Source organism: Lithobates pipiens, unplaced genomic scaffold (assembly GCF_037356315.1).
Source record: "Lithobates pipiens isolate NorthernLeopardFrog02 unplaced genomic scaffold, aLitPip1_a1.2 Scaffold_13, whole genome shotgun sequence".
In the NCBI taxonomy this organism is placed as follows: Eukaryota; Metazoa; Chordata; class Amphibia; order Anura; family Ranidae; genus Lithobates; species Lithobates pipiens.
This window is the reverse complement of record NW_027507718.1, coordinates 270,003,802-270,023,929: the sequence shown is the minus strand read 5'-3', so window position 1 is coordinate 270,023,929 and position 20,128 is coordinate 270,003,802. Positions and strand designations below refer to the sequence as shown.

At 43.6% G+C, this 20,128-nt stretch overlaps 1 protein-coding gene across 1 annotated transcript in view; it reads left to right on the top strand.

Annotated features, from left to right (window-relative positions):
- Positions 1-18,485, top strand: part of LOC143974848 (alcohol dehydrogenase 1-like) — a 37,844-nt gene extending 19,359 nt beyond the window's left edge. Inside the window, exons 5-9 of the mRNA XM_077476606.1 lie at positions 1,695-1,908; positions 5,688-5,948; positions 8,871-9,006; positions 14,585-14,723; positions 18,309-18,485. Coding sequence (XP_077332732.1) covers positions 1,695-1,908; positions 5,688-5,948; positions 8,871-9,006; positions 14,585-14,723; positions 18,309-18,333 — 775 coding nt within the window. The 3' untranslated portion in view covers positions 18,334-18,485. The remainder of the gene's footprint in view (positions 1-1,694; positions 1,909-5,687; positions 5,949-8,870; positions 9,007-14,584; positions 14,724-18,308) is intronic.
- The last annotated feature ends 1,643 nt before the right edge of the window (positions 18,486-20,128 follow it).

The window sequence follows — 20,128 nt, the reverse complement described above, 5'->3', positions numbered from 1 at the left end:
AGGGCGGTTTCTGTCCTCCTCTCTCTGGCCTGTGTTGGATCTTCGAAGAAGTACGCTCTATCCTTTCCTACGATACGGATCCGTGCTGGAAACAACATGGCATACTTCAAATGGTGGACCCTCAGGCGCCGCCCTCTGTTTCTGGACCTCCTCCCAAAAGTGCAGAAACACCATCACGTGCCCTGCTTGGAAAGAAATATTACCCTTTTCTCTATTCAGATGCAGGATAGTGTCGCTGTCACGGTAATTTAGTAACTTGGTGATAAATGTACGTGGCGGAGCTCCTTCTGGCTGGCGGCATGCGGTGGGCCCGCTCCAGAACAAAAGTGGCGGACAGGTTTTATTCAGGAGCTTCTCAAGGAGTGTGGCCGGATCTGATCCCTCAGCCCCCTCCGGCAGCCCAATAAAGCAAAGGTTGGATCTGCTGGCTCTATTTTCAAGATCATCATGCTTTTGGGTCAGTTGTTGAATTTGGCGCTGCACTTCCTCATGTGAGTGTTGGAGCGGGTACAGTATGTCCTCTGCCTGACTAATTCTGGTCTCCGTCTCTTTGACCCTGTACCGGATCTTAGTCATGTCCTGCCTGATAAGAGATATATCCACCCTTATCTCTTCTATCTTTGTAGTCAGGGAGGACAGACATGCAGAGATGGCTTCCAGTACCTTAGTCGTGTCGGTCGCCGTGTGTTCAGTTGGCGAGGGCGCAGGGTCGCCATCTTGCTCCTCATGGTCCTTCTCCTGATGCCTGTATTTATCCACTGAGGAAGCGGCGGCAGTGTTCCTCTTCGGCGGGGACATGTCGTGCGCAGAATAGGGTTTCCAAGCCGTCAGAGAGGGTTGCCCTTAGGCCGTTGTGGGCTCTCAGGATTGTAGAACAGGATTTACCGAGAGCGGAGCACTACTCACTCGCGTCCTACACCATTGCCGGCCAGGCCATGCCCTTGGGAACCATTGATTTTAACTTGTCATGCGACCTGCGCTCTCGAAGTTGGAGCACTTGTCGGACCCATATGAAGTGGCCCCTAAGGTGGGAGGTGTTTAGTTGTTCTGTAGGGCTGGGCAGGATTAAAAGCACGGCTAATTATCAACAGTGCAGCAGAGGCAGAAAGCTGGGAAGATCCAAGCTTAATGGATTTCTGGAATGAACATCAAATAATTTTTTTGCACTCGTCAAGCATTTTTAACTGTATATTTAACGTCCAAACTGGAGCAAATAATATTCAGGGTGATAATATGTAATAATAGTATAATTTGTATATTGTTAGGGTTTACATACAATTTAACTGTCAATTAGGTTAACAGAGAATTGGATAATTCTGTAGGTAAGGCTAGCTTGACAATAACCTGTAACACAACATTTTGCTGTGCAGTGCTTTGCAATACTTGCTTTTTTTTCTTTTTTTAAAGTACTACATTGTTGCACTGGTGTCAAGTGACATGAAGATATGCTGATTTTTTTTTTCACTGCAATGTACCACCACATACCAGTATTTTTGGTGTAAACAGGATGCATAGAAAACAATAATTCTGTGCCCTAGTAGTGACCCGCATGCATCTAATGCAGAAAAACGCAGATCACAGCACAAAATGTGAATGAGCCCTTCATTCTGAAATCCTTTTAAACATTTATATTCTGATAAAAGACAAACCTTAAAAATGATGTATCCCTTTGTTCCCTTTTTTTTTTCATACAGCTTAAGTAATTCACAGGATGTAACGCCTGACACAAGGTTTTCATGCAAGGGAAAGGCTGTGAATCATTTTTCGTGGTGCAGCACCTTTTCTGAATATGTTGTCACCCCTACTGATGCTGTTGCAAAGATTGATGACAGAGCACCCATGGAAAAGATATGTCTTTTTGGGTGTGGTTTTCCAACAGGATATGGAGCTGCTGTCAATACTGCCAAAGTAAGTTTTTTTTTGTGTTAGACCTTATGAGTTAGGGCAAATATCACCAATGTTGCTATATTAACCACTTCCCAACCGGCCACAGTATATATACGTTGCGGTAGGGAAGCGGTTATACCAGAATCGTGGTTGAGGCTAAAACCATGATCCCTGTATCAGTTTTTAGTGCTGGCGATTCTCTTTCAAGTAAAAAGTAATCTGAGCGGCTAAGCAGCCACTGTATTACTTTTAGAGGCCGTGGGAGGGGTTCCCTACCCCCTCTCACCCAGCCTTTACCAGGCTCTCCCAAGCGACCAGAAAGCCCAGTAATGATGCAGCCAGTGGCATTTAGGTCTGGACTTACAGCGAGAGGAACTCAAGTTGTTCCTCCCACTGTGTGATGTCAGAACCTGAAAGTGGCTCTATTTAGTCACTTACGGTTCCGCCTCTTTGTTTACTGCTTGCATAGCGGCCAATGAAGCAGCCATACTGATCTGTGTCTCATCGGCTGTATTTGAGCCCAAGGAGAGATGGGGGGTCCTGTCACTGCTATTGCTGTCACAAGGGATGTTTACATTCCTTGTGACAGCAATAAAAATGATCACATGTTTTTTCTTTTTTTAGAAACAGTGTAAAAGTACAAACATTTTAAATTAAAATAAGTAATAATAATAAAAAAAAAATTATAGCACCCCTGTGCCTCCGTGCTCACTTGCAATGGCAAACGCACATGCCAGAATGGGAGAGAGAGAGAGAGAGAGCAGCAGCACTCTAAGTGCAGCATGTGGATTAAAAATAATTGTAATATAATTCAGGTCAAACTCACATTTGAGTGCCGATAAACAAGCATTTGTTAACGGATCCTTGGTGATCCTTGGATATCCCAAGTGCTCCCTTGATGTCCAGTTGGGCAGCGGTGATTATAAAGTCCCTGGCCGCTCCGGTGGTCTCTGCAGCTCCAAGGCTGGATTGTCTCACAGCAGGCACATCATCACTCTTCGACAGGGACATGGTTGAGCTCACATTTGGAGCATGTGTACTCCTTTATCAGGCATTTGATCCGTCCATCCTAAGTGAGGTTTATATGGAGAGAAGAGGGGGTGGCGCAATGGACTGCAAGGTGCGGCAGACCAGCGATAGTCCCACACACTTCTCACAAAAGCATAAGCCTTATACAAAAAAACAATCCTTTGGTGGTAATACATTAAAAAGTCTGTATACATGTACATATAAAGCATAGAATAAAATAAATTAACAAAAAAAATGATTTATGCAGGATTTGGGAATAGTAGTGAGGGTTGCACATTGCATAATAACTTGTAATTACTCTTGCTATACCTATCAAGTATACTTACAGGCAGGCTTTATGTCAAACTTGAAAAAAATGATCTGTAAAAATACACAGACCTCAGTCCAGCACACATATGTACCACACATGTGAGGTATCACTTGAACCTCACAGCAAGAGCAATAATTCTAGCACCAGACCTCCTGTGTAAATCTAAACTGGTAACCTGTAAAGGCTTTTAAAGTTTTCCCTATGTATAATTTAAACCGTACCGTAGTTTGTCAATATTCCATGAGCATGCACAATTTTAAAGCGGGACATATTTGGTATTGATTTAATCGGTGTAACATCTTTTATATTTTACCCCAAAAAATTGGTATTATATTGTGTTTTTGTTCACTAAAATTCATTACAGTAATGTGTATTTTTTTTCCACAAAAATTGCATTTGAAAAAGCGCTGCGCAAATATCATGTGACATAAATAATTGCAACACCCACCATTTTATTCTCTAGGACTTCTGCTTAAAGAAAAATATATATAGAGTTTGGGGGGGTTCCAAATAATTTTCTAGTAAAAGAAAGATACATTTTAAATGTAGGAGAGAAGTGTCAGAATTGGTTTGGGAAAAAAAGTGGTTAAACGACAAATTTCAGTATAAATGCATTATATACTTGCCATCACATTTCTCCAGTCACAGGCTCACTAAGGTGTCCATGTATACCTAAGCTAATATCTCAAACTAAATTTGCCTGTTTAGAAAGGCATCAAATCCTGTCTTGAATACTGTTCTCCATCCCACCTATTGTCAAGAACAATTTCATTGAATTCTTCTTTAGTACAGCTTCCATAATATTTAGGCATCCAAGGAGTCTATCAAGATACAGTAGGTAAATGTCCCAGGACAAGGATACCTACAAATATTTTAAGAAGAGTGACAGTTTCAGTTGAGTCCAACTTCTTTTGAAAATTGAATGCTTAGTGCTAAATACAGTATGTAAAGTATTGTTAACTGAGACAATTCTATGAATTAGGTGTAATTTCTCTGCTGGAGAAATTAAAGGTGAAATTAAACTGGCTGAGATCAGTGACTCACCTCCACTGAGTGCTCCACGTGCTACATATCAGTGCCCCATCATCAGTGCCCATTAATGCCACCTCATCAGTGCAACCTCATCGGTGCCCATCAGTGCCACCTTATCAGTGCCAGTCACTGCAGCCCCATCAGTGCCCATCATTGCAGGAGAAAACTCACTTATTTACAAAATTTTGTAACTGAAACAAAAAAACATATTTTTTTTTTTCAAAATGTTTGGTCTTTTTTTTATTTGTTTAGCAGAAAATAAAAATCACAGTGATCAAATACCACAAAAAGATAGCTCCATTTGTGGGAACAAAATTATAAAAATTTAGTTTGGGTACAGTGTAGCATGACCGCGCAATTGTCATTGAAAGTGTGACAGCGCTGAAAGCTAAAAATTTACTTGGGCAGGAAGGTGTATAAGTGTCCAGTATTGAAATGGTTAATAAATATTATTAAATATTTCAACCAACACACCAATGTTATTTTTTGCAGTGTTTTCATTTACATCATTTACATTCTCCCTACTAGCACCTGCACAGTGCATGCTACATTTAAGCCCTTTAAAACTCTCAAATGATTAGTGTCATAGCTAATCATACCATGGCAACTGCAGATACTAAAGCTCGCCATACATGTGTAAATTAGAGAAACCAATTGATTCTTCCATCCATGCTAAACTGCACAGAGGAATCCCTGCTGCCAGCTAATGCATTTCAATCTGATTGCATGCAGGCACTGTTTGGGTTAAATATTGATGACTCCCTCTTTCGGCAAAAGTCAAATGAAAGATTTACTTTTGTTGAGTGGAGGGGTGCAGTCAGGGCCACCCACAATTTTCATGTCGGCTGATTCAGCAGGAGTTGATCAACGTCTTTTGTTGCAAAAGGATAATAGTGATCAGTGCCACTTTAAAGGGACTCTATCAGTACAGAGTGCAGGTCAAGGGCCTAGAAGGCACTGTGCCATAACTGCAGGGTTTTGGAGATGGCTGCAGGTCTCCTACATTCCTACATTTTGGACAACAAGAGTTTAGCCCACAGATTAGGGTATGCATATTTTCTTCTATATTTCTCTGATAAAGACATGCAAATATTTAATATTTATGGTGCCATTGTGTAATTGTGCATTGCGATTCAGTCAATTTCAGCCAGTTGCAGAGTTTATGATGAGATGGTTTTTGACCAGGAATGGTTTCCATCAGTCCTTTGTGATGATGCCTTTATGCAATTAGGAACAACTGTTTTCTATAACTTTTCTGATTTGCATATCTTTCAAGGTCAGTGACTCAGAAAGCAATGGGTCAGCATGACAGGTAGTCAACTAATTTGTTCAGAGGGAAGTCAGCAATGTCAACTCTTATATTTCTGTCATCAGAGGTTTACTTTAACCAATATCTAATACATCAGAAACATATTTGTTTAACCAACAGGTGCAGCCTGGTACTACTTGTGCTGTATTTGGATTGGGTGCCATTGGACTGTCAGCCATTATTGGATGTAAAGTTTCTGGAGCATCAAGAATTATTGCTATAGATATAAACAGCAGCAAGTTTGAAAAGGCAAAGCTGTTTGGAGCCACTGACTGCATCAATCCTAAGGATTACAGTAAACCAATCCAGGAGGTGATAATCGAAATGACAGGAGAGGGCGTACATTATTCCATTGAATGCATTGGCAGTACTGATGTTATGGTATGTAATTGTAAATATATTTTACCTTGAAACAGCTTAAACTAGTCAGCCATGGTGTAAATGTTCATTCTATATAATAAAAACAACTGTTGAGTTTCAAAGGACTACAGACAATGTTATAGATATTACCAGGTCCTCACATGATGGCTTCATTTTTACCACCATGAAACAGAGAACTGTGGGGGGAAGGTTGATGCTGGCCTCAGGGTTCAGGACATGCATTGGCATTTGCAGGTTGAGGGGCATGGCCATCAACGGCAGAGCAAACATAAAGCACACATGCATGCAGCCTTCAGCAATGGATGACAGGAGGAAAAGAACAATGGTTGTCTCTTACAGAGCTCTTTTGGAACCAGAAGCCTTCAAACAGTTCAAGAGGCTCAAGCAGTGACTGTGTTGAAATGAAATCCTCAATGGCTGTCTTTAAGTATACTTAAGCCAACGTTAATGAACGCGTTTGAAAATTTGTTAGAGAGCACAAGCAAACGTGATAGTTATCATACCTAGCATGCCGGGAACTGTTTTTTGAAACTGTTAAATCAATGGGTTTAGTTCTAATTTGATTGAAACTTAATTGAAATAATGTTGAATAGACCGTGCCTATTTTCCACAGCAGTTTGCCTAAAGTTTTTTGCTAGCCAGTGGCTGACCCAGGCTGGAAAGGGGTTAAGGCTGTGCTTTGCTGCTCCCAGGATTTTTGGTCCCAGCCTATCTGTCCAGTATTACAAAAAGGGGGAAGGCTGAGGTTTAGGGTCCATTCCCCGATGTGATTGCTGCAGAGGTGGAGACACTGGGTCTACTAGTTCTGGGGAAGGCCTTACATGGACTACTACATTATGAAGGTACGCCGGGGCAGCCTGCTAGGGATAGTTAGGCATTCTAAAGTTCTAGTTCATGTTGGTCCATACTATGTAGATAATTCAAATAAAAGTTGCATCAACTAAGCCTGGTCTGAAATTTCTTAAAGGGGTACATGATGGTTCCTGGCATGTGCGGAGACTAGGGCCAGTAAAGCACATGTGGGGTATGAAGCAAAGCCACTACAAAATGCAAGATAAGCAGAAGGAAAAATGCAGGTGCTATGGGTAACCAAGTGCTAGTGTACAATGTACATGTACAAGGTACATTGCAGCAAGTTGTAAGGTGTTGTACCTGGTGTTTGTGATGGGTCCTCCAGTAGTGAGGGGGTCTGTGATCTGGCTCCCTCCCCAGTGGTCAGTTTCCTACAGCAATCGGGACTGAGTCCCATAGCCTAGTCACATGGTATGGGAAGGAAGGAGTTAACAAGTGCATGTGTGAGGTCCGTGGTATGTGCACAGCGGGGCCCCATTCTGTCACTGAGAGTGAGGTGACAGAAGCACACTGGACTGGTGGGGAGGGTATGGGCTCTGCGGTGTCCCTCCTAAATGCCACATACATCAAGCTAAGGTGTATAGTGACACCAGGCAGCAATTTCAGAGGAACTCTGTAATTTTATTATTGCACACAGTGACATGGCTCATCTCTAAGTCAGGGGAACTGCTTTAATGTCTGATTCTCACATGACCGCACTCCCCGCCTGGTCCCAGGCATTGATGAGCATTATCATGGCGAAAGGTGTTCTTGCGTTTAAGGCAAGAAAAAAAAGAGATCTCCTTTATTATAGTCATTTATGATGTGCTTCAATAATATTTTTAACATTTCACTAATATTTGTTCTGTTAAAACAAACCTAAGCCCTTGTAGACACGGTCGGGCATTCCGACAACAAAATCCGTTGGATTTTTTCAAACGGATTTTGTCTGAAACTGGTGTTGCATACACACGGTCGGACAAAGTTGTCAGAAAATCCGATCGTTCAGAACGTTATGACGTTCGTTCTTTATGGTGGGACTACATTCAGGCTAGTAGCCAATAGCTTTGGTCTCGTAATTTGATCTGAGCATGTGTGGCACTTTGTCCGATCGTAATCCTCCACAAACGATCGGACAAAGTCCGATCGGATCATGTTGTTGGAAAATTTTATATCCAGCTCTCAAACTTTGTTGGTCGGACATTCCGGCTGAAAAAGTCCGATGGAGCCCACACACGGACGGATTATCCGACAACACGGTCCGATCTGACATTTTCTGTCACAATTTCCGACCGTGTGTACAAGGGCTAAGAAATGTGAGGGCGGCTACTGCTGACCTTGTTGTAAATATGCTAGTTGCCTGGCTGTTATACTGACCCAACTGAATTTCACAAATGTCAGTATCTGATTAAATGTTCTTCAAGACAGCACTGTTACAGCTGACAGTCTCTTTCCCCTTGCGCCTGCACCGTGCTGATCTACTCACTGTCTCTGCTTGCTCTCTCCAGCATCTTGTGGTGGGATACGTTCAGGCCAGCTACCCTGAGCTCCAGCACTCAAGTGCCTCAACCGCCTCTTCCCAGCACTGCTTCTCCATCTTCCACCAACTACCCTGCTGGCATGGCCCATATCTATTTAATGGTTTTCTCAGTCACCTGCCAGAACCAGACCTGGGAATTGACTGTGAGTCCATAAATATTCAAGGCTACCCTCCTAGCCTCTACCCACTATCTTATAGAATGTTTTCTAACATTCTAGAAACAGGGAGAGGTACCAGAGAGCTTCCAGGATGAGTCATCCAGCCCTGCCCTATAATAACACTGACCCAGATTCAGTGACTCAGGTTTATCCCTGGGCCACATAAATGCTTTTTCCTACCCTCACTTCTAGTAGCACACACTAGCAGGTGCTACACCAATATTGAAGAAAGAGGGTCAACACGACAGGTAGTAGTTTTAAAAGAAATGGGCAGCAATAGAAGCCTCCATGTTTCTCTAATGACAGATCTCTCTTAAAGCCAGACTATATGTTTAACATTTATTTCACAAGTACTGACATATTTTTTCTGATTTCATTTTCCCATTGAATTAGAAAGCAGCACTGGAGTGTACTCATCCAGGATATGGAACCAGTGTGGTAATAGGTGTAGCTGCCCAAGATGCAACGCTTACGTTTTCTCCTTTGCTTCTCCTCACAGGACGCACTTGGAAAAGCTCTCTATACGGAGGTACAATTTACTATAAAAAGCTAATGAAATGTCTGCTTCTCTTTCACATTGTTGAAGTACTGTACTGTGATGACACTTTAATATATCATTGAATATCATGTTGTCTTTAAAGCCCAACCCTGGGAAACATGAAGAATCTTCCTTGCAGTTGGGCTGCCCCACATTGCAAGTGTGAACTACTCGTTTAGGTCTGGGGTCTTAGAAAAGAAGATTTAAAGGCATAGTTCACCAATACAAAATAACTTCCTATGCAGATAAGAGATGTCTGTGGTGAAAACAAGCTGTTCAGCTTTGACCAGAATTAAACAACACCCTTGTTATAGGTGTATAAGCCTGATCTGAAACTTCCCAGGGAGTTGCTAGGACATTGCTAAGAGAGGCTTGGCTATTACTGGTCATGGCCACCATCACAGGAGTAAGCTCTTTCTCAAACCCCCTAACATGCATTTTCCCCTGATGCAGTAGCTCTGAGCTCAGAGCTTGAGAGCTCACTCCTGTGATGGCGGAGGTAAGCAGTAATAGCTGGACCTCGCTTAGCAACGTCCTGTGATTTTTCCGGTCCAGAATGAATCTGGAGTGCTTTTTTGTGGTGTGAACCAACCCTAAAGCATTGTGGGGTTTTTTGGTTTAACATTTAGGCTGGATTCACATCTGTGTCTTTCTGGGTGAGACATTTTCTTTTTGAAAATTCTTTTTATTGAAAATTTTCACTGTGGAGGTACAAAACAGGGCCATTGGTGCATACCCCGCATAATTGGTGCACATAGCCATGTGAATAACAGTGAATAACTCACCGTGTATCTCAAAACTAAACATATCTAACTATGATTAAAACCCACTAACTAACAACATATCTAATACCCAGTTTCAACATGATAGGATAGTGACAGGATATATCTATTCCTGTAGGACCTCTCATCCCTCTTATCTGTCAGAGCCGGATGTTGCAAGGACAGCTGGGGTCGAGTGAAATCACTCGACCTCCGGACTAACACCACCGCTCACTTGCCTGGGATCTGAACCCCAACACTCAACAGGGCCAGGTAGAAATTCAGGGTATCTAACCAGGGCAGTCCCCAACAGGCTGATCATCTGTTGTGGACTCTGAGTCTGTCCACAAGTGCCAGACTTTTTCATATTTCTTGGGGCATCCTCGTGATAAATATGTTGCTTTGTATAGGGATATTATTTTGTTAAAGTTGTTGTAAAGCCTTACAGACCACTTTAACCTACAAGTAAGCTTAGGTTAAGGCTTATCCATAGGTGCAAGAAATATCTCCCTTATCTAGACTGTTAAGGAGATATTTTCCTAAAAATGGGCACAGATGTCTACGGTGCATGCGCGCTGTAGATAAAGGCACAGGCGCATTGAGCGTGCCATTAGTGAAGGCGATCATGCCGTCACTGACGGCTCCTGCGCACATGCGCCAGAGTGACGTCATTGCTGCGCCAGCCAGTCACAGCGCCAGAGCAGTGATACCCAGAAGTCACTTTGGGTATCATGGCGGCGACAGAGGAGGTGAATGAGGGGCTTCGATCTCAGGTAAGTAATTCATAATGAGCTAGTATGCTACGCATACTAGCTCATTATGCCTTTGTCTTGCAGGGTGTTTTTTTTTTGTAGAGAAGGTTTACTTCCTCTTTAATTGTTAATTGTTAAATGTTTTCCATGATGACAAGGTAGGGGGGTTAGCTGACTTCCATTTTAGTACTATGGCTTTCCTTGCATAAAACAGTAGGGTACCTATTAGGGTGAGGATTGCTTTAGCTAACACCAACTTTTCCGCAATGCCAAGGAGACAGACACTAATTGTTAGGGGACCAGGTATAGTAGTCAATCCATGAATAAATTGAGTTACCTCCCTCCAATATTCCCGAACCTGTGGACAATCCCAGAAAATATGTAGGAAGCCAGTAGAGATACTAGAGCATCTCCAGCAAGCAGCTAATGAGGTTGGGTATATGCGATGAAGACGTTGGGGCGTATAGTATATTTTGTGCAGGATTTTGAATTATATTAACTTGTCCCTAGTTGCAACTAGTGGTTGAAGCGGGTAATCTCTAGTCTTCACTGTCCGGCTCCTGCACCTCCGCCCGCCACCAGTCCCACAACCCATCCAATACAACCTGAATGGATGGCAGCAGTGCCTAGTATATTTGAGATAGTGGTTTAGAAAGATTAGTATCATTTAGCAGAGTTTGGAGATCGTCATGCTGAACCAATTTAAATTGCGAGTCAAAGGCGTGATGGAGCTGCAGGAACCCGAAAAAGAAAGACTTTGAGAGTTGGAATTTTCCGGATGTGATTGCTACAGAAAGGAAGCCATTAGGGTATCTAATTGTTGGAAGAGGGTTTTGGGTATCCAGGCCAGGAAGTGCCTAAGAACATACCATAGAACTGGGAGCAGTTTCATTTTAATCAAATAAATTTTTCCTATAAGTGTTGGGTGAGACATTTTGTAATGCATAAAAAAAGGCATGCCAATGCATGTTGCAACTTTGATGCAACTTTAGCTGTTGACTTTGACTGCTGTACAACCGTCACATTGATAACATTAAGATGCTACTTTCATGCGACTCGTGAGAATATACATTGCAGTCTATGGCACTCAAACTCCCTGAAAGTTGCACCAAAGTTGTGCAGAAAACTGTTTAAAGTCGCTGTAACTTTAAGTCTCATAGATTTGAACAGCTTCCATTGAAATACATTAGCTGTGACTTGTCATGGAACTTTATGTGTCCAAAGTCGCATAACAAGTTGAACAATTGTGAATGGAGCCTAAATGGGTCTTTGATGATAAAATAAGGTGTAGTACCTAAGGTGGCAGGCACAGAAGTCAGTTATTTTTTTTTTTTAAGTTTAACCACTTAACCACTTTCAGACCGGACCAATTTGCTGGTCAAAGACCAGACCACTTTTTGCGATTCGGCACTGCGTCGCTTTAACTGACAATTGCGCGGTCGTGCGAGGTGGCTCCCAAACAAAATTGACGTCCTTTTTTTCCCACAAATAGAGCTTTCTTTTGGTGGTATTTGATCACCCCTGTGGTTTTTATTTTTTGCGCTATAAACAAAAATAGAGCGACAATTTTGAAAAAAAACGCATTCTTTTTTACTTTTTGTTATAATAAATATCCCCCAAAAATATATAAAAAAAACATTTTTTTTCCCTCAGTTTAGGCCGATACGTATTCTTCTACATATTTTTGGTAAAAAAAATCGCAATAAGCGATTATTGATTGGTTTGCGCAAAAGTTATAGCGTTTACAATATAGGGGATAGTTTTATGGCATTTTTATTAATAATTTTTTATTATTTTTTTTTACTGGTAATGGCGGCGATCAGCGATTTTTATTGTGACTGCGACATTGTGGGGGACCCATCAGACATTTTTGACACATTTTTGGGACCATTGTCATTTATACAGTAATCACTGCTATATAAATGAAGTGATTCCTGTGTAAATGACACTGGCAGTGAAGGGGTTAACCAGTGGGTGGCAGTGTAGGGGTTAAGTGTTCCTAGGGGTGTGTTACTAACTGTGGGGGGGGTTGGGCTTTCATTTAGTGAACACTGATCTCTGCTCCAATCACATGGAGCAGAGATCAGCGTCACTAGTTGCTAGGCAGAATGGAGAAATGCTGTTTACAACGGCATTTCTTCATTTGGCCGCTCCGCAAGACGATCGCGGGTATGCCAGCGGCGATCAAGTCCGCGGGTCCCGCGACCGGACTCACGGGGGTCCCGACCAGCGCGGGAGCGCGCCGGCGGCAGCGCGCTCCCGATGGCAGGGCGGCAAATTTAAAGGGACGTACATGTACCCCCATTTGCCTGCCTGTGCCATTTTGTCGACGTACATCGGCGTGCGCTGGTCGGCAAGTGGTTAAGGACTGCTCCGGGTACATATACTGCATCAGGGCGGCCCTTTAGTGCAAAATCACATACCTGTACTTTTTTTCCCCGGGTCTGGGTCGCATAGGCACACCACCGGTGACCCTCTCCCACTGTGATTGGACACAGTAGGAGCCAATCAGCGGGTCTGGTGGATCTCTGTCTTCTTACAGTACAAGCACCCCCCACACAGTTAGAAAGAACCCCCTAGGGACACATTTAACCATTGTATTGCCCCTGATGTTAACCCCTTCCCTACCAGTGTCATTAGTACAGTGACAGTGCATATTTTTAGCACTGATCACTGTATTAGTGTCACTGGTCCCAAAAAAGTGTCAAAAATGTCACTTAGTGTCCGATTTGTCAGCTACAATGTTGCAGTCCCACCATGATTTCCACCATTACTAGTAAAAAAAAACTAAAACGTTGCTGCATTGTAGTGATAATTAAAGGAAAAGCTCGTGCACTTTTTTTTTAATATACAAAAGCGTATAAAACGTACTAAAAATGCGTGACATGCATACATATAGGTATGAAAGAGGCTACAGTACAGCTTTCCAGTCCTGCAAACCTGAAATAATCATGAGCCTGAGAGTGAAAGATAACATACGGTATACTTTATTCATTGAGGATGCATGGAGACGCTGTGTAGATGCTAACAGCTTCAATTTATATTTACATCTTGTATAATTTATGTTTCATTCTTAATTTTACATGTGTTTTTTTTCCCAACTTTTTATAGGCTGATTTTTAATAATCACTTAGTTCAGTCTTGCTGCACACAGTGACTACTGTAAGGACAGCGTGTGAAAATTAAATGTTTACCCTCATATTCAACTCAACGCAAGGGCTGGAAGACTGATTTGTAGACATGTGCGATTAGTTTTGTATGAATCGAAAATTTGCACAAATTTCTTGAAATTCGTACATTCGTACGAATCCGAAATACACATTTTTTGCTTACGTATTTCATACGAAATATGAAATTTCGTTGACGAATTTCAGATCCTAATTAACAGAAACATGACTGGTATTTTGTTCACCAATCAGAGGAAGTCAGCACAGCACAGGGATGGTGGGAACCCCTCATAATGGACACACAGCAGGTGTACAGACCCGAGAAGTGGGAACTAAGCACAGGGACGTAATGATAAATTCATCATAACGAACATTCGTAATTGTTACAAAAAGTTAACAAACCTAAAAGTTAAAAACCCAGGAAGTCAGCACAGCACAGGGATGGTGGGAACCCCTCATAATGATTAATTCATCATAACGAATTTTCGTTATTTTAACGACAAGTTTACGAATATAACGAAAATTCGTATTTCGTACAAATCCGAATTAAATTTCGTACACGAATTACGATTTTTTTTTATATGGAACGAAACAAAACTAATTTTTTGACGGCGCCCATGTCTACTGGTTTGCCATTATTGCCTGTGGCTAGAGCTATTCTTAGCTTGTTTTAAGTACAGATTAGGAATCAGGGTGCCAAGTTGCAAGGTTGGCATAACCTTTCCTAAACAGGCCATGAAATGAAGATTTCTTGTGAGCATAGCATGGGGTTGTGCTTTTTCTATTGAAAATGCTCTTGTCTTTTAAAATACTGTAGTCTTCTACTGTCATTCCTAATCAATACATTTATTTGCCTGATGTCTCTGTTGTTCTCTCTTCCATTTCTTAGGTTTTAAAAGTATGGACTCTGCCCCCCAGTTGGTTTCTGACTACATTGCAGGAAAATTTGACTTAGATGGTTTGGTGACTCATACTTTGCCTTTTACTAAAATAAATGAAGGTTTTGAGCTTCTGAGATCTGGCAAAAGGTGGGTATTTGTATTAATAAAGAAAGATTATAGTTTTGTTTTCTTAGTGAATGTTTTCCAAAGTTGCTAATGATCCCTTAGGGTCCGTTCACACAGGGGCAACTCAGATCCGACTTCAGGTCGTCCCTAGTCGCCTCAGGTCAGACAACATGTAAAAATCAATGTAAGTGAATGAGAACCGTCTTAATGCACACATCTGAAGTTGCTCCGACTTCAGAAAAGGTTCCTGTACTACTTCAATCCGACTTGTAGGCGACCGGTACACATTGATTTCAATGGAGGTCGCCTCCAAGTCGGATCTCCGTCTATACGGAGGCGAATCTCACAGAATTACAAGCTCTCAAGAGGGAACTCCACGCCAAATTTATTTAAAAAAATTGCCGTGGATTCCCCCTCCGAGAGCATACCAGGCCCTTAGGTCTGGTATGGATTTTAAGGGGAACCCCCTTACGCCGAAAAAACGGCGTGGGGATCCCCCCAGATCCATACCAGACCCTTATCTGAGCATGCTACCCGGCCGGCCAGGAAAGGGGGTGGGGACGAGCGAGCGCCCCCCCTTGAGCTGTATCAGGCCGTGCGCTCTCAACATGGGGGGGGTGCCTTGGGGAAGGGGGGTGCGCGGCCCCCCCACCCCAAAGCACCTTGTCCCTATGTTGATGAGGACAAGGGCCTCTTTCTGACAACCCTGGCCGTTGGTTGTTGGGGTCTGCGGGCGGGGGGCTTATTGGAATCCGGGAGCCCCCTTTGATAAGGGGGCCCCAGGATCCTGGCCCCCCACCGTATGTGAATGAGTATGGCGTACAATGTACCCCTACCCATTCACCTGTCAAAAAAAAAAAAAAAAAAAACACAACACAGGGTTAAAATAGTTTATTGCACAGCTCCGGGGGTCTTCTTCCTCCTTGGGGGGTCTTCTCGCTGGACTCCTCCGCTATCTTCTGCTAGCTCTTTTACTTGTGGAGGAGCTCGGCATTCTTCTTCGCCGCCGCCGCCCTCTTCTTCCGACTTCGGGGGTCTTGTCCCCCTCTACGGTTCTTCTTGCCGGGCCACCGTGCCTTCTTCTAGCTCTTTTACAAGCGGTGGCCCGGTCTTCTGTCGCCGCCGTAGCTGTCTTCTGTTCTTCTCTTCTGGAGATGTTGCCTCGTCGCTGTCTCCGCTCACTATGACAGAACACGCGGCGTGCAGCGACTTATAGAGGGACATCCCCGGATGATGTCCCCGCCCATTATGATGTTACAGTCCCAGAGGATGCTGGCGGCGCAGACCCCGACAACCAACGACCAGGGCTGTTGGGAAGAGGCCCTTGTCCTCATCAACATGGGGACAAGGTGCTTTGGGGTGGGGGGCTGCGTGCCCCCCCTTCCCCAAGGCACCCCGTCCCTATGTTGATGAGGACAAGGACCTCTTCCTGACAACCCTGGCCGTTGGTTGTTGGGGTCTGCGGGCGGGGGGCTTATCGGAATCCGGGAGCCCCCTTTGATAAGGGGGCCCCCAGATCCCGGCCCCCACCCTATGTGAATGAGTATGGCGTACAATGTACCCCTACCCATTCACCTGTCAAAAAAAAAAAAAAAAAAAAAAAACACAACACAGGGTTAAAATAGTTTATTGTACAGCTCCGGGAGTCTTCTTCCTCCTTGGGGGGTCTTCTCGCTGGACTCCTCCGCTATCTTCTGCTAGCTCTTTTACTTGCGGAGGAGCCCGGCATTCTTCTTCGCCGCCACCGCCCTCTTCTTCCGACTTCGGGGGTCTTGTCCCCCTCTACGGTTCTTCTTGCCGGGCCACTGTGCCTTCTTCTAGCTCTTTTACAAGCGGTGGCCCGGTCTTCTGTCGCCGCCGCAGCCGTCTTCTGTTCGTCTCTTCTGGAGATGTTGCCTCGTCGCTGTCTCCGCTCACTATGACAGAACACGCGGCGTGCAGCGGCTTATATAGGGACATCCCCGGATGATGTCCCTGCCCATTATGATGTCACAGTCCCAGAGGATGCTGGCGGCGCAGACCCCGACAACCAATGACCAGGGTTGTTGGGAAGAGGCCCTTGTCCTCATCAACATGGGGACAAGGTGCTTTGGGGTGGGGGGCTGCGTGCCCCCCCTTCCCCAAGGCACCCCATCCCTATGTTGATGAGGACAAGGGCGTCTTCCTGACAACCCTGGCCGTTGGTTGTTGGGGTCTGCGGGCGGGGGGCTTATCGGAATCCGGGAGCCCCCTTTGATAAGGGGGCCCCTGGATCCCGGCCCCCCACCCTATGTGAATGAGTATGGCGTACAATGTACCCCTACCCATTCACCTGTCAAAAAAAATTTAAAAAAAAAACACAACACAGGGTTAAAATAGTTTATTGCACAGCTCCAGGGGTCTTCTTCCTCCTTGGGGGGTCTTCTCGCTGGGCTCCTCCGCTATCTTCTGCTAGCTCTTTTACTTGCGGAGGAGCCCGGCATTCTTCTTCGCCGCTGCCGCCCTCTTCTTCCGACTTCGGGGGTCTTGTCCCCCTCTACGGTTCTTCTTCCCGGGCCACCGTGCCTTCTTCTAGCTCTTTTACAAGCGGTGGCCCAGTCTTCTGTCGCCGCCGCAGCCGTCTTCTGTTCTTCTCTTCTGGAGATGTTGCCTCGTCGCTGTCTCCGCTCACTATGACAGAACACGCGGCGTGCAGCGACTTATATAGGGACATCCCCGGATGATGTCCCCGCCCATTATGATGTCACAGTCCCAGAGGATGCTGGCGGCGCAGACCCCGACAACCAACGGCCAGGGTTGTTGGGAAGAGGCCCTTGTCCTCATCAACATGGGGACAAGGTGCTTTGGGGTGGGGGGCTGCGTGGCCCCCCCTTCCCCAAGGCACCCCCCATGTTGAGGGCGCGCGGCCTGGTACGGCTTAGGAGGGGGGGAGGGCGCTCGCTTGTCCCCACCCCCTTTACTGGCCAGCCGGGTAGCGTGCTCGGATAAGGGTCTGGTGGGGACCCCCGCACCGTTTTTTCGGCGTAGGGGGGTTCCCCTCAAAATACATACCAGACCTAAGGGCCTGGTATGCTTTCGGAGGGGGAACCCACGCCAAATTTTTTTTAATAAATTTGGCGTGGAGTTACCCCTTGAGAGCTCATTCTCTGATTGGCCGCGACAAAAGTCGCCCCAAGTCGTGTTCAGGTCGTGTCCAAGTTGCCTCCAAAAGTCGTGTTGAAAGTTGTGTTGCTCCTGTGTGAACGGTCCCTAACTGCAAAATCTAAAGTCAACTAATCTGACGTCTCTCCAAATCTTAAACTATTCTCAGAATCTGGCAAGACTGACCATTCTGCCCACTCCAGACTTTCTTTTCCTTGGGAAACAAAGGTCTTGCACTTTCTTGGATTTCCTCCTACATTCTGGATAAACTTTCTCTGACCCCTTATAGTCTCTATCTATATAAAGCTGATATTTTCTGTTAAAATTATTAAATCTCTAAGTTCCTTCTCAATTTTCTACCTTATTGTGTTCTTTCCATTCCATGTGCTGTCTATGATTTCATATCCATGTAGCACCCTCTAGCTAGATATATTAGTATTCAATGTGCACGGTTTTAATAATTTTTCTTTTTTTTTTCTCTGAAAGCATTCGCACAATCTTATTGTTCTAAACTGAAGACATTCGTTGGACAAGTGTTACTCAAGATATTATGCATCAGTCACAAAAAATAATTTTCTATCATAATCTAGTTTAGATTCATTTTTAAAATGAACTAATTTGGTACAACAAAAAATAAAGGAGTTTACATATTGTTCAAAACTATTTCAGTCTAATATAATATTGTATCAATGGTAAGCAGATGGCTGTCTGTTTATAAAATGTGTGTGATTACTTTTTATTTTTAATACATTTTTATTGTTGTTGGAGAATGCAGTGTTATAACATCAACAATTCTTATTCATATTGTCTACGAGAGACTAATCGCCAAAGGTAAAAATTTCAACACATTGACACGACATATGACAGCGATCCACATAGAGTTGTATTGTTATAATATAATAAAGCATTAACAAAACAATCTTATCCAAAAAATTTGGGGGGGGGGGGGGGGGGGACTAGATTAGGATAGAAAAGGAAAAAAATAAAAATAAAAAGGGAAGGGGGGTCAGAATAAATGACGCCCAATAGGGGAGACGACCAAGCCACCATTCCTAGATTGTTATTATAATAGAGTAGGAATGCTTTTGTATCTGTGCCTTTATATAAATATAGAACTATACATAAGCTTTTAGCTAACTAATAAAGCACAATATCTAGTCCAAGACAGCGTGCCAGTCATGAAGGAGAGCCCAGGTCTATTGACATTGACAAGGATAAGAGTATAGGTGATTCAAGAAACTGCACCATGGGGTCCATAACTACCTAAACTTAGAATCATTTTCATTAGCTGAGGCTACCATCTCTTCCATGCCCATGGTGTGGTTCACTTCTGCAACCCATTCCCTTATTGTTGGTATTTCTGTAGATTTCCAATATCTGGGTATCAGAGCTCTACCTGACATCAGCAAAAAATCGAAATACTTCCTTTTTGATAGATGTAATTGATCCCAGAATCAAAGATAAGTGGGCAACCTCTGGGGTCTCTGGCCAGTTCTTACCTGTGATCAAGTGGCTCAGATGGAATATGGCAGGCCAGTATTATTTTATTGCTGGGCAAAACCACAATATGTGTAGATGTGTACCACCAGGATTGCCACATCTCCAAAATAGTTCTGGTATAGAGGGATTGCTTTTATTTAATAGTGCTGGGCAGTGATACCATCTGGTTATGATTTTATAGTTTCTTTATTGTGAGAGGTAAGCAAAGGTTGACTTAAATATAAAATGCAGCGCTAATGAAAATGTCAAAATCCCCAGAGTGACCCCCAAGGGTGGGGATAAACTGATGACTGGTCGTTAGTGAAAAAAACAGCGCCATGTGAATACACAATAACTATGGTGATGTGCAATCAAACACACAAGAAAACCTTGTGTAATATAGACAAATGTGTAAACAGTGCCTGTGAAATAAAGACCAAAACAAAACTGTAATGAGAAAACAATACAATTGAACATTCCTCTGTTAGATACTATATAGTCCTATTAGAAGGAAACTTGGAGTGATGCTTCTTCAAACTGGTGGTAAGTATGAGTAAACAGACTTCTCCATGTAGCATTCACAGATGTAAATATGAAGTAGCAAAAAGATTGGGTACACTTACGGCAGAGAGTGGACACACACACCGTATAGTGGTGGGTCAAACAGGCATTGGTACCATGTATAACCAGCCTGCTTATACACAGATCGAAATCCAGCTGGTCTATGCTGAACTGGCCAAATTTTGATCCATATATGGCCGTCTTTAGCCCAAGAGAGCAAAAGGTTGCCTTACAGTAACAGTCCTAATTTAATGCAACTCAAATGT